We start from the raw sequence: 14,496 nt of genomic DNA, 5'->3' as shown, positions 1-14,496 counted from the left end.
AAACTATTAATATGCTAATAAAATATAAAGTGTTTTTTATTCATCGCACAGCCAAATTTCCTAAATCTCAAAAGGTACGATGTTGTTTTGTGGCATGGTTGTGTTTGAATATCCCAATAAATATTCATTACATAAAGAAGAACCAGAGAAGTGAAATATGTAACTTAACATAATTGTTATATATTACCCATGTGTTTCTTTATGTAACGATGTACTCAATTAGTTGTGTATAATTATTTTTATTTTACATAGTATTTATGGTAGATTTTAGTAATCATTGAGTTCGACGTTTAAAATGCATGTCTTATATCATTAAGTTTTTAACATTTACTAACCTGATGGTTTTAGCCTGATATTTTATTTTGCGTCTAGCTCTTATTTTATGATATTCACTACAATCTGCATGGTTGTTGTAATAATCACTTTTCATTGGTTTTATGTTAACTACACAAAAACGACAAGCACATCGTGTACATCTACTTTTTTACATACCTATTGTTTATTTACCTCTTATCATATCAGTCTCTAACTCATTATAAGTTTACGCATTGTGCTTGCCGTCCAAAGCGTTGAGAGTGTATTTTTTATTAATGTATGTTTACCATAATTATAACATGCAAGAATAATGCTTACAGATATTTTATTTTGCAGTGGGATTTCACGAATCTGCCATCAAAAAGGAACCGAGAGGTAAGTAAAAACTGAAATAATATCAGCATATTAAACAATTATTCTAACTCTTCCAATACTAAATACGTCCCGCGTGGATGACAGATCCTAACACCCTGTCCACGACATTGGTCTAAGACGACAGCGGTGAACGGCGAACGGAAGGTCCTATAGCTGCGTCTCGCTTCAAGCTATAACCGCCGCTTGCCGCTGTTGCCTTAGACCAATGTTGCAGGGCCGTTGAAGTTCATTGAGTTGCATTCTTTTTGCTTATTGTAGACATGCAATTTATTTATTATATATTTCCCAGACGCCAGTCCGGCGCTGCAGATCCACAGTCCGCCGATGGCGGCCGTGAGCCCGCACTACCCCAGCGCAGCGCAGTACCGTGACCCCGCTGAGCAGTACCAGGTATCCACACCTATTCTTGGATCTACGTACTTCACTCTAATCAGGCCTAGCCTAGCTGCATTATTTTTCAAATCTTCATTCTAGTATTGCATTGACAACCCGAAAGTTCCTGTAATTGCAAGATAACTGAGCCAATCTACATATTATAGCCTGTTGTATCCATGCCCAAACTCAATAATTTTTACTACATTTTCATCCATTCCGTACTTCTCTCTTTACCTATTATTATTTGTACTGCCTGATTCATGAAAGCTGCCATTAATATAGTATCGAAACTGCATCGGTATGCAGTCACATCCACCATAGGTATTATTGGTGTATAGATATACGTTTATAGATAGATATACGTTTATTTGTTTGTCACAATACACACAGAATACACAAAAGAAATAAGTTACAAAAAAGAATTAGAATACATAATAAGCAAATTGGAAAACAGGAAATTACACAGATTTTTACCATAGCGTACTATGATACTGTGCGCGTCGCAACAAGTGTATGAATGTGTTACACATATATGGACATTATCTTTCACTAATTAATTCCATACATGCCAGCTCTTGTGAATCAAATATCCGTAAATATTATATAGATTATCAGTTGTAATATTTTGTTACAGCCGTGGATGCCACCGGATCCGTCGCTATGCGTGCCGAACACGAACCCGTTTCTGCCGCACGCGGGCGACCCGCGCGGCTACTGGAGCCCGCAGAACTTCGCGCAGGCCCCGTCGCCCAACCACGCCGTGTCGCCCAACATGCTGGGATTAGGAGATGTATGACAATATTTAAGTTATAAGTTTGTACGGAACCCTCGGTGGGCCCCCTAGTCGCTTTCGGCCGGTTTTTTATTTGTACATATTATTGGAATATTTGCAACCTTTGAGAGGAAGTAGGGTATACATATACAGAGTACGGTATATATAGTGTTATGATAGCGGGTTAGCGATGCTACCAGATCTCATGCTGCCCCGTGAAAATGGTTTTAAAAGACCTTCCCTGGATTTCAAATTAATGAGAAAAGGGTCATTTTGACAAACTGTTTTTTATGCCAATCGATCCCATTCCAGTCCAGGATGAAAAATTTGTATAGGACCAAAAACGATAATGCAGTTATGAGTCACAATTACGGAAAACTTCTCCATAAGTATGTATTGTTGTTCCAATACAGGCAATGTCACCGCAACACCGGTTGTCGCCGAACATGCAAAACATGGCGGGCCCCGGCATGGCGATGAACCCGGGCATGGTGCAGATGTCGCCGCTGCAGGGCGGCGTGTCGCCCGCGCACCAGCCCGCGCCCATGCTGCACACGTCGCCGCCGCACATGCAGCCCATGGTAGGTCACTGTGGGAGTGCAACTCCTCCCTCACACTGCTTCACCTCAACCTATATAATAAGAAAAAATCCAAAACAAATCCTGGCAGGGTCGCCATGTGATGTTGGGGACTAAAGGAGAACTCGCTTGTATTGTTACATAGTAGCTTCTTATTACTATATAGGGTGAGGTGAAGCAGTGTGAGTGAGGAGTTGCACTCACACTACAACTGCAGCGTAACATGATAGACCCGAGAGCGCACCAATCGGCCCCAATCCTGCACTGTTAGAATTTGATGGCACCTCAGATGTTACAGCTAAAACAGCACCTTCCCTTTTTTATATTTTGTTTTGTTATAATTAGCGTAAGTTATTAACTTATTAACAAAAATTAACTCACTGTCAGTTTTGTGACGATACTTAAGCATGAAATTTCTATACAAATATTGTTTTTGTATTAATTACATAAACTTTAAGCGATAATCTACATTCAGAATGTGAAAAAAGTAAATTTTTACACAGATTTTATGCTTGATTGTTGTCACAAAACTGACGATTTTTGTTAACAACTTACGCTAATTGAGGGGCCCCAAATTCTGAAAATGCCCATGTACCCAACCAAGAGGTACAAGTAAATTAAGGACTTCAAGTCATGATTGTCATGAGGACTAATTCAAGTAGATTGTTGTCTCGAAATGTCAGCTAAATAATTTACACTCGTGCGCGAGTGGTGAGACGAGGTGGGAGTCTAAATCAACTTCAACTGTCCGGCCCATAAAACAAAAGCCAGCCTCTGTCTGTCATTTAGACGACCATCTCCAGTGGTGCCAATAGCTCATAGATTTATCTTCCCGTTGCAGATGTCGCCGCTGCAGGGCGCCGTGTCACCCGGGCACCAGGCCTCCCCCATGCTGCACGCGTCACCGCCGCACATGCAACCCATGGCATGTGTACGTATCACTAGCTATACACATTCCTTCTGGCTTTTCTCATAGCTTAAAATATGATACGTATTTTTTTTACGTAATCTAATACTGAATACAAATTAAGAATGTGCTGTGTTTTTCAGCAACCTACTGGACAGCCGCCAGACCTAGGGACGGCGCCTTCTCTGGACAGCGACATGCAGTTCAACTCGGCCGACCTCTCCGGCATCATCGCCACCCTCGGCCCGCCCGAGCTGTCCGACAGCCTGCGCGCGCTGTCCACCGGCGAGCTCATACCCACCATGTAAGCACTCGAGACTGTTCCACTGCACGGTCTGACAACATCGCCACCCTCGGCCTCCGACAGCCTACGGATGCTGTCTGTAACTGATAATAGTGATAATTGACGCAGAACTCGCAGAAGTGCTCTTCGATGATAGCGCATATTTTTAACCGCCGCCTCAAATCTCTCAAAAGAAGGTGGTTCTCTATTCGTCCGTATTTTTTTTTAATGTTTGTTCCTCGATGTCTCCGTCGTTACTGGACCGATTTTAAAAATATTTTTTTTTTGATTCAATGTATATGCATACAGATTGGTCCCATTTTTCTCAGAACCCAGTTCTAATGATGGGATCCTGGAGAAATCGAGGGAACTCCTCAAATCTGAAAGGCACACATATGGTGATTTTTGTGTTTTTTAAGGAACAGCATGCATTTACGTACGAAACAGTGACATTTGGTGCAGTGGAACTGCTGATGATGGTCAGAACGGAACTCCTCAAATCTGAACGGCACGCTTATAGTGACTATGGTATTTTTATAAGAACAGCATGCACTTACGTCCAGGACAGTGACATTTGGTGCAGTGGAACTCCTGATGATGGTCAGAACGGAACTCCTCAAATCTGAACGGCACGCTTATAGTGACTTTGGTATTTTTATAAGAACAGCATGCACTTACGTCCAGAATAGTGACATTTGGTGCAGTGGAACTCCTGATGATGGTCAGAACGGAACTCCTCAAAATCTGAACGGCACGCTTATAGTGACTTTGGTATTTTTATAAGAACAGCATGCACTTACGTCCAGAATAGTGACATTTGGTGCAGTGGAACTGCAGATGATGGTCAGAACCGAACTCCTCAAATCTGAACGGCACACTTATAGTGACTTTGGTATAAGAACAGCATGCATTTAAGTTCAGAACAGTAACATTTATTTAGTTATATTTGTTAAGCATAATAGACTTTTCAAGTCAAATTTTGTCAAGCTTCGATTTCTTATAATCGGATTCACGAGGAATTGAGGAAACTCCTCAAACCTTAACGGTATACGTATATTGATGTTTGTTGCCATCAAATAATTAAAGCATTCAAAGCAGTTTAAAAAAAATACCTACATATTTCTACATAATCCAACATTCGCAGTAGGGTGGAGCGAATTTAAAAATTTTGGAAATATACAATACAATACCACTCAAAGAATGCCTAATTTTATGAAGATTACGAGAAAAATAATTTCAAAAATCTAGCTATAATATAATTTTTGGCTCTCTACCATTGATTTAATAAAAAAATATTAATATTTTTTTGTAAAATTAAATTTTTTTTTTCTACATATTTTTATTAAATTTATATATTAAACAGAGTCTTTGGTATCTGAAATGATTTTAATTAATTTTTTTTGTACTTTACAACAATTTTTCTGAGACCTAAATTTATAGCAAAATTGGAATTTTCCAAAAATTCCTATTTACATGTATCTCGTGCTTAAAAAAATATTCTTAGCATGTGACAGAAAAGCTATCAATCAAAATAAACTCATAGCATATTAAAAAACATATCAGTCTAACCAAAAATTTTAGTTATATCGCTTCAAAGTATGCCTAAATTGCCTAATAACGCCTAAAATGTCACTTTTGGTCATCATGTAAAAATAGGAAAAATCAAGAAAAATGCAAAAACCCAAAACTTTAAATTTATCTCTAAAGATGTTCTTTCATATAAAATACAACCCAAAAAATATACTGCACGTGTTACTTCGTTTATCGTATTTCGCATGATAACGTGATTATTGAGTTAAAAATGAAATTTTAAAGTATCATTATTTACTACTTTTTAATAAATTAAAAAATTATTATGGTTAAATTCACTTAATTACAGCTTCTTTTATAATATTAATTAATAATAAAAAATAAAAATTTACGTCAGACATATTTAATTTATTTCTTAATTTTACCTTATTTTTTTTTTCTTTTACTGCTGGTAGAGGGCCAAAAGTAGGACCTTATTTTAAATTTGATGCCAGAAATATAATCTGCAAATTTTTCCGCATCTTTTGACACCTATTCCGTTATGAATTTCTAATTTTTATTTTTCTCCATACAACCACGCTCCACCCTAATTCGCAGGCTTTCACCAGAACCCCAAAGGCGGCGGTTTTTTTTTTTCTTAAAAATTATATTATTTATATTTCAACCTTTAACCGCCACAAATAAAAATTCTAAAATATTTCTATTTTCAGGCAACCAATGTAAAACTAACCAAATATTGGCGAGCTGAAGGGTTTTCTGGAGCTGGCAGCCGGGATGAAGACCAAAGACATCTGTGACCAGTTCTAGCTGAACTGGACCAGAGTACCGCGAGTGTCTAGCCTGGTTAATTTCCGCAATCTTGTGAAATAGTCGTCACACGACACGACGAATTAAAGTTATTGCGAGGAAAAAGAAGTTTTCGACTTATGAGTATGACATGTAAGATAATACGAGAGTCTTACGTTTATGACTATTGCTTCTCGAAGTTGGACTCAGGCATTAGTGAAAAAACTTATCGTGCTTTTCATAATATTCGGGAAGCAATTCTTCCAGGGCTATGGAACGATGGAAAGTTAATAATATGTGACAGTAGTGTATGAAAATTAAGTGCTATGTATTTTTCTTAATTAGTAATATATATCTAAAAGTCCAATCAAATTGTGCTCTAGATAAGGATAACTTAGATGGCCTGCGATATTTTTTATATTTCCATGTGCCTGAATTTTGAGTGTGTGACTGACGCTGTCTGTGACTTCTTCGTCGAATGGGCTTTATGAATGAATTAAGAGTTATAAGACTATAGATCTAAAATGTTGTTATTTGTTTTATGCGGCATCATATTGTTCGATAAACTTTTAGAATATTTAATATATGACTAGCAAAGAGGTTTAAGTCTGTAAATCTCCCAAATTTTTCTGTGTCTTGGTCGACAATGTAGTGAACCGTTTTATACAAAACCAGAGTACAGCATTATCACAATTATTAGAGATTAAACGAACTTACCTGTAAGTGAAGTTCTATCCTAATTATGCGAAGGTTTCGTCCGAAGATATTAGCATAATAGACACATGTAGTATCGCGTAGCGCATGCCATTTCACACTTTTTTGAGAATTTTATTTGATTTTTTTTTTTTTTTTTGAAGGTAGGTTACTTACCCGCTCCCAACTATCTACCCGTACTTCATTTCTTTGAGAGTAGCTACCAGCAGGTTCTTCATATTTTTACGATCAATGGGGTGTAATGCTATTTACACGATGCGGAGGGAGGGTTGCTAATATCTTCGGACGAAACCTTCGCATAATTAGGATAGAACTTCACTTACAGGTAAGTTCGTTTAATCTCTAATTATACTCGGTTTCGTCCTCTATATTAGCATAATAGACACATGTAGACTTTTAGAGACAATGATCGTAAAAGTATGAGTATAATGAAATGAGATACCTTAAGGTACTTTAAATCATCTTTTATTGATTTACTTTATATGTACGTTTTACACATTGATAGGTAGGTACATATAAATATGTAAATTTTTTACTCAACATGTATTCTAATTATTGATTAAACATGTTAATAGTTATACTTAGGTGAATACTTAACTTCTCATGATTGTTAAGCCAAAGCAATCATCATGATTCGGATCAATAACAGGGCGATTATAAAATCTAGCAAATGTTTCTGAGGTAGAACTCCAGCCCGCAGTTTTGCGTATTAAGTCTAAACTGACCCCGGACCTGTGCGCAGCAGAAGAGGCAGCATGCCGAGTGCTATGCGCAGTGAACGATGACGTATCAATTCCGCTTAAGGTTAAAACATTTTTAATCCATCTACTTAATGTTTGCGTGCCGACTTGCTTATGAGGTTTTTTAAAACTGATAAAAAGACATTCCGCCTGATTTCTAATATTTTTAGTCTTTTGTAAATAAGAGTTGATTGTTCTTGCCGGGCAAATCTCTGGTTTCTCATTAAAAAAGGGCAAGATCAGTACTGGTTGTGTAGAACCAATTCGCGACGTCTTAATGAGGTCTGGGATTTTAATTTTAATTTTATCGGAGCAATTTTCGATGTTACATATTTTAATATTAGCTAGTGTTTGTGCTCTATGTGATGTTACGAGAGCCAAAAGTGTTATTAATTTTTTAGATATCTGTTCGAGAGATAAATCTTCATTGGGATACCATTTTCCCAAATAATCTAAAACGACTGACGGATCCCAGGTTTCGGTGTATTTAGGAAGTGGAGGTCTAGAACGAAACACTCCTTTAAAAAATCTTTTCAAGTCATCATTATCGGAAAGTTTTTCATTAGCAATCAACGAAAGCGCGGATCTACAAGAATTCAATGTTCCGTATTGGGCACCTTTATTAAACATTATTGTTAAAAATCTTATGATTTCTGGAATTGATACATCATAAATGTTCAATTTATTTTCTATACAATAAATGAACCACTTTTTATAACACCCTTCATACTGTTTGTATGAGTTATTAGATAATGAATCCAACAGTATGTGTGTGGAAGATGGTGGGACACCTCTTCTTATCATCGCTTCGCGGATAATATTCCGGCCACCAGGGTAGTCTGTGAGCGCACCTGCCGTCGGCTGGAAGTGGCAGATAAAATTAGATTATTATTTGCTTCTAGTACCAAAAGTTTTGAAACCAGTAAACTTTTGAAAAGAGGGTACCACGGTTGCGTGGGCCATTGTGGTACCACCATTATGCCACTGGCTTTATCATTAATAATCTTTCTTAACGATTTTAATATCATACTAAAAGGAGGAAAGGCATAGAAGTAATATTTGGACCAGGAGACTGTAAATGCATTTATTGCATACGCGTCGGGGTCTCTGTGCCATGATACATAAATCGAACATTTATTATTTATTCTACTAGCAAATAAATCAATATTAGGGCATCCAAATTCATTAACAATTCTTTGGAATGCGTAGTCAGCAAGTTCCCACTCGATATCCGGATGAGTGCGTCGCGACTCCTGATCCGCTATACAATTATCCGCAGAGCGAATGTATGAAGCATATACAAATAGTTCTCTCGTTTCGCAATATTGCCAAAGTTGCCTTGTGATTTCTGTCAAATGGGGGAACTGAATACCTCCCATTCTATTAATGTAGGAGATAGCGGTGGTATTATCGATGCGAAGAAGGATTTGTTTATTGTACAAGTTTCTTGTAAATATTTTGAGGCCGATAAATGCAGCCATAATTTCTAGTTGGTTTATATGGCTTTTGCGTTCCTCTGCATTCCAAGGACCACTGGCCTTCTGGTCTCCACACGCTACTCCCCACCCAGTAGTTGAGGCGTCAGAGAAAATTTCTAATGCGTAATAATCTGCTTTGATTTTACAGTTACAATTTTCTATTATATTTTTCCACCATTCAAAGTCTTTTTGCAAGTTGTTTGGGATAGTCATAAATCTATCGTAATTTTCTTCATCTTTTAAATTTAGAAATTTGCATCTTTCGAAAAGTTTCGTGTAAAGCCAGCCGTATTCGACGGCTGGACATGCAGATGTAAGGAGACCTACGAAACTTGCGAAATCTCTTATCTTGCATCGTTTAATTGAAGAGAATTTTTTAATTTCATTTTTTATTTTTAATGTTTTTTCTTTTGGTAGGGTAACTTCCAATTTATTTGAATTTATTACATATCCCAAAAACTTGCATGACTTGGAAGGGTTGAGATTACTCTTTTCTTTATTTATAATAAAGCCTAACGAGGTAAGTAGCTTTTTGGTATTTTCTATATTTTGAACACATTCATTATAATTTTTTCCGATAAGTAATAAATCATCGAGATATATGGTGGATATATAACCACATGACCTTAGCAACTTCACTACTGGTTTCATAACTTTTGTAAATACAAAAGGGGCGGTATTTAATCCGAACGGAAGGACATTAAATTCAAAAATATTATTTTCGAACTGAAATCTGAGGTATTTCCTGTCGGTTTCATGTATCTTAATCAGGAAATAAGCGTCCTTTAAATCTAATGTACTGAGATAACAGTCTTTGGAGATTAACTTTACGGCAGTGCGCAAGTCCTCTAATTTGAAATGAGATGTATCTATGAATTGGTTTAATGATTTAAGATTTAAAATAAATCTCATTTTTCCATTCGGCTTGGGTATTAGAAAAATAGGCGACAAAAATTGATCGTCTCGCGCCTCACATTGTGAAATAGCTCCAATGGACAGTAAATCTAAAATAGATTCACGTATGTGTATTTTTTCTTGACTGGAGTAGTTTCTTGTACTTGGTGGTACTAATTGAGAAACTGGTTTGGAAAATGGAATTTTATAACCCTCGATATATGATAATACCAGAGGATCATTTGTAAGCATTTGCCATTGAGTATAAAATTTAGCTAGTCTACCTCCTGGTATTACCGTGGCTAACGATGTCTGTAGCTCGTCCTGTAGTGCTGCTGATGCTGCGATGGCCTCGAGGTGTGCCTGGGCCGATGACTCGTCGAGGTCGCAGGCTCCTTCGCTCGTGACGGTCCTGGCTGCCTGCGCGCTGGACCCGGCTTCCAGTTTAAATTTTTATTTGTACTGGGATTAGGCTTTTTAGCCTGAGGTTTAGGTGCCGGAATTTTTAGGTCTGCTCCAGATTTGGTAATGGCTTTAGCCGATTTTAAAGTGTCTGCCAAGTTTTCACTAAATAAAAACTTGTCGATTTTTGTATTTTGAAGCTGATCCTTCATTTCTTTCTTCATGGCATTTAATAAGAAATTTCGCCTTGTAATAGTGTCAGCATGTTGACAATCGCATAAGATTCTAGTTGAATCAATGAGAAGTTTCAACAAAGGTGTATTTTTCTCTTTGTTTTGCATAAGGATCGTTATAGCCTCGCTAAGGCAACTAATAGCAGAGGTAAGTTGCTTTTGTTTATTCTCAATAGCTTTGTCGCGTTTAATTACAACATCCGATACCGCGGCCTTGACTTCAGCGTTCATTTCAGGAGGATCTATTAATTTGCAGTTATCAGGTGTCAAATATCTCTCCTTGAATTCTTTGCGCAACTCTTTCGTCAATCCGTTTGTTGCGCAATGTTCTAATCTAATTGACAAGTCTTTTTGTATATCTTTTCCGTATTGCTTAACCGAATTGGGATCAGTACCCAGTATTTCCATCAAATCAGCATCTAATGTTTCTTCTGGTTCAGGTATCTGTTGTTCAGTATTCTCGATGGCGGGGGAGGCTTGAGACTCCAAAGGTGGGCTGGCAGGAGCAGCCGGAGCAGCAGGATTAGCTGTCGCGCCAGGAGCCGGCTGTGGCTGTGCTGTAGGCACGGTGACGGCAGGCTTCGATGTGATGAGCACAGGCTGAGAAACTTCATCGGATAACGAACCATCTGTTTGGTTCGGTTCCGGTAACGCACCATTGGCATCATCCTCAGGAATCGCCCATGCGTCTAAAAGGTCCGTGTCTGAAAAGGAGACACAGCCTTATGACCACCTTGTAGTATACAATAACTGTGTAAGTGGCAGTCGCAAGTTTATTTAACAAGAACTGCCCCCAAACTGTTATTCCACACTTTTTAGTGTACTACGGTCACTATACGTCATACGTAACAAACACGTATTCTAAAAAATGCAATGCATTTTTATTTACACTTTACGTAAATAGTCGGCAGAACAGTCCCAATGCATAGCAAGTACTGCCCGGTGCCGAGAACTGTATTGTTTACAATTACGTATTACATTCCTACACTATAGGTACCTACGTATAGTTTTAATTACGGTATTATATTCATTAACTATAAATAAAGTAATATAACCTACTTTGTTCAAGAAGAAACAGTCCCACCGTACTGTCCGCAGCTCAAACATAAGTAGTTAGGTACCATGTACGAAAACAGGATAAGTAAGTAGCAGAATTACCTATAGTGACTACTAAACGTTGGTATTAAGTTATTTTTATTTTGCAATTAGTCCGTTGCAAAATACAATTTGCTATTTAAAAGCAAATAAATTTACCGAACGATGTTTACATAGAACTTGTTACAATTAAACAAGGTTGTATATGGCATACCTGATTCATCCTGCGAGATCGATGAGTCACGATGTTTGTCCCGATCAGGTGCTCGTAATTTCTTCTCGAGTCGTTTTATTTTCTTTAAAAGATAGTCGTAACTATCCTTATCCTTTTCACGTTTCCGTTTAGGCATTGTAACAACTTTAATCACTGATTTATCACTTTAACACGGGAGCGCGATGTGAAACGGCGGGGCACTAAAAAGCGAATGAAGTACGGGTAGATAGTTGGGAGCGGGTAAGTAACCTACCTTCAAAAAAAAAAAAAAAAAAATCAAATAAAATTCTCAAAAAAGTGTGAAATGGCATGCGCTACGCGATACTACATGTGTCTATTATGCTAATATAGAGGACGAAACCGAGTATAATACGTATTTTTTATTCCGGGTTAGAAAAACTGTGCAATAATCTGAACAAAATAAGACGGTTGTTATATTTATACAAAGTTAATGGCGAACAGGCTGAATGCTTGAGATTTAATTGTAGTTACTAAGTTCGAAAGTACCGAAGCATCACATTACATACCGCCTGGGTTAAGTGGTAAACCTAAATATCGAGTACGTTTATTTTTGATATCAAATATACATGCAATTCTAGGGATATGTAAAAAGGAGTTAAACATACTAGCATATAGCAAACAAACATTGCATTGAATTACGCATTACGCATGAGAAAATGATATATCTGTACCGTTTCTTTGACTATAGAAGTGTGTATCATGTTATTTTTATTTTCCAAAAAAGAATTAATTTGCTGCATGGTATGGACGAGTGGGACTTGTGGATGTATATATCCAATGCAATGTGAATGTGAATAAGTTGACGATCTCAAACAGGTGTATTAAAAATTGTTATACATATTATATAGTTTGAAAAATTCTTACCTCTTTATTTAAACTTCGAAATCTAAAATAGGTATATTAAACACTAGCAGGATGATTGATCAAAACAGAAGGCATCTCATGATCGTATTTACTCGTATCTTTGTAACATGCATTGCCAAATGGAGGCGGGTATCGTGTCTCTCTGTAACTCGACGAATGCGATCAAGAGGTGCGAGTTTATGCGATATACCTGTACAATACACGGCGTAGTACTAGGACCTGAAATGTTTTAACAGTATCGTACAAACTAGAATTTGCCCAGCTTACCAAAAGTTCGAGATCCCATTATCCCGAGATTATGAAAATGACATTATGAAATTCTTACACAAACTTGAAATGGTCATGACATTGTTTCTACTTCATGTCTCGAAATGCATGTTTAAATTATTTCTGGTTCCCCGTTTTACACTGTGTATTGTCGTCAAGTGGTCGTGTATATTGATGAAAGTTTTTAAATCTGGTGTTATTTTACTAAGTAATTGTTATAGTAAATGATATAACTTGTACCAAAAAAAATGGAAATACCTGTGCTGTTCAGTAATAATGATTGTACTACATGGCTAGTTTCCCTTAATGGTTTACGGCTTATTTCACGTTTTGTACTGAATAGCATTCTTTATTAATAATTGATATGTCTACCCGTGACCACGGACGTAATGTCATGTCCGAAACGTCGGGTTAAATATAAAACGTAAGTTTTACGCGATTAAGTCCCGTTTTAATTTAATAATATGAGTGAAGATCGTGTTAGTTTAAATCAATATAATTGATATTATGGTTCTCAGTAGTCAAAGCTTTGTTAAAACCATCACACTAGATATAAATTTTGCATTATCCGTACTAAGATATATGCTCGTAATTGTGCAATGTAAGTAATGTAATGTAACCATCACATTAAATGTGGGATTCTGTTGTATTTGTAACTTGTACATATTGAACACTAGATTTTTTGTGAGCGTCAGAATGGCGGGTGTACATCAAGCAATCCTGGTGTGGTATACGTCAGGAGTTAGTGCTAGCAATGTGCCAAATGTGCGCCAAAATTCGAGCAATGTGCTCTTTGAACTCCAGAGATATTTAAGAAATTAATGACACCCGCCATTCTGATGTCAGGTTGGCGGGTGCACTTCCAGTTCTAGCTAATGGATGCTTACTCAAGGGTGAAAGTACTGCCTAAGGTTAGTGCTCGCAATGTGCTTCCACATGTATGAAACAAACACTAATTCAGAGAGCCGTTGAAGAGTAATATGGGATTGAATAAATATATCTATAACGCCTGCTATAATAAAATAGCAATGTTCATTGCCTGCAATGCAGCATTAACATGCAGGCGCTTTTCACAAAAAAAGTGATACTTATAGATATATTTATTCAATCCCATATTACTCTTCAACGGCTCTCTGAATTAGTTTGTGTTTCATACATGTGGAAGCACATTGCGAGCACTAACCTTAGGCAGTACTTTCACCCTTGAGTAGGCAGCCATTAGCTAGAACTGGAAGTGCACCCGCCAACCTGACGTCAGAATGGCGGGTGTCATTAATTTCTTAAATATCTCTGGAGTTCAAAGAGCACATTGCTCGAATTTTGGCGCACATTTGGCACATTGCTAGCACTAACTCCTGACGTATACCACACCAGGATTGCTTGATGTACACCCGCCATTCTGACGCTCACGATTTTTTATATATATTTATGTTATGAGAATAAACTTAATGCTATGTGACTGATATATTTCTTTTATTTCCTCTACTACTGAAGTATTGATCGAGACGGGCCGCCGATTTTTCAATTCTACGTGTACCTAAGCCGTAAGGTACAGGAAATCATGTAGGGTAATGTAACTATAAAAGAGCCACAAATGAAAGGTAAAGTTTTCCATACATTTATTAAGGAAAAGCCGTGAAATTTTGTAGATAT

General features: G+C 37.3%; 2 protein-coding genes across 4 annotated transcripts in view; one reads left to right on the top strand and one right to left on the bottom strand.

Moving 5' to 3' along the window:
• The window catches only part of LOC125232585 (transcription factor p65), a 55,217-nt gene extending 48,602 nt beyond the window's left edge, over window positions 1-6,615 (top strand). Inside the window, exons 10-16 of one of the 2 annotated variants that reach the window (XM_048138314.1) lie at window positions 652-690; window positions 980-1,080; window positions 1,700-1,855; window positions 2,251-2,418; window positions 3,257-3,346; window positions 3,466-3,626; window positions 5,846-6,615. In XM_048138314.1, coding sequence (XP_047994271.1) covers window positions 652-690; window positions 980-1,080; window positions 1,700-1,855; window positions 2,251-2,418; window positions 3,257-3,346; window positions 3,466-3,626; window positions 5,846-5,858 — 728 coding nt within the window. In that variant the 3' untranslated portion in view covers window positions 5,859-6,615. Of the gene's footprint in view, window positions 1-651; window positions 691-979; window positions 1,081-1,699; window positions 1,856-2,250; window positions 2,419-3,256; window positions 3,347-3,465; window positions 3,627-5,845 lie in introns of those variants that run through there. The other variant, XR_007177765.1, reaches the window with a different exon arrangement.
• Window positions 6,616-7,084: 469 nt separating this feature from the next.
• On the bottom strand, window positions 7,085-11,934 carry LOC125232598. Of its 2 annotated transcripts, none has more exons than XM_048138336.1 (3): window positions 11,692-11,934; window positions 10,032-11,086; window positions 7,085-8,236 (listed from the first exon to the last, which is right to left on the bottom strand). In XM_048138336.1, exons 1-2 carry the CDS (start codon window positions 11,825-11,827, stop codon window positions 10,050-10,052), a joined length of 1,173 nt encoding a protein of 390 aa, XP_047994293.1. In that variant the 5' UTR covers window positions 11,828-11,934; the 3' UTR covers window positions 7,085-8,236; window positions 10,032-10,049. The 2 variants fall into 2 exon arrangements, with proteins under 2 accessions (XP_047994293.1, XP_047994283.1); XM_048138326.1 differs by having other exon boundaries at window positions 10,045-11,086.
• Between the last annotated feature and the right edge of the window lie 2,562 nt (window positions 11,935-14,496).

The sequence above is a fragment of the Leguminivora glycinivorella genome, chromosome 1 (genome assembly GCF_023078275.1).
Source record: "Leguminivora glycinivorella isolate SPB_JAAS2020 chromosome 1, LegGlyc_1.1, whole genome shotgun sequence".
In the NCBI taxonomy this organism is placed as follows: domain Eukaryota; kingdom Metazoa; phylum Arthropoda; class Insecta; order Lepidoptera; family Tortricidae; genus Leguminivora; species Leguminivora glycinivorella.
Note: the sequence above shows the minus strand (reverse complement) of the source record. Positions and strands in the feature narration are given on the sequence as shown.

Excerpts from the sequence above, each read along its gene's own strand:
- LOC125232598 (XM_048138336.1), bottom strand. The coding sequence starts at position 11,827 with ATGCCTAAACGGAAACGTGAAAAGGATAAGGATAGTTACGACTATCTT. Across the intron at positions 11,087-11,691 it reads GATCTCGCAGGATGAATCAG|ACACGGACCTTTTAGACGCA; the intron begins GTATGCCATATA and ends TCTCCTTTTCAG.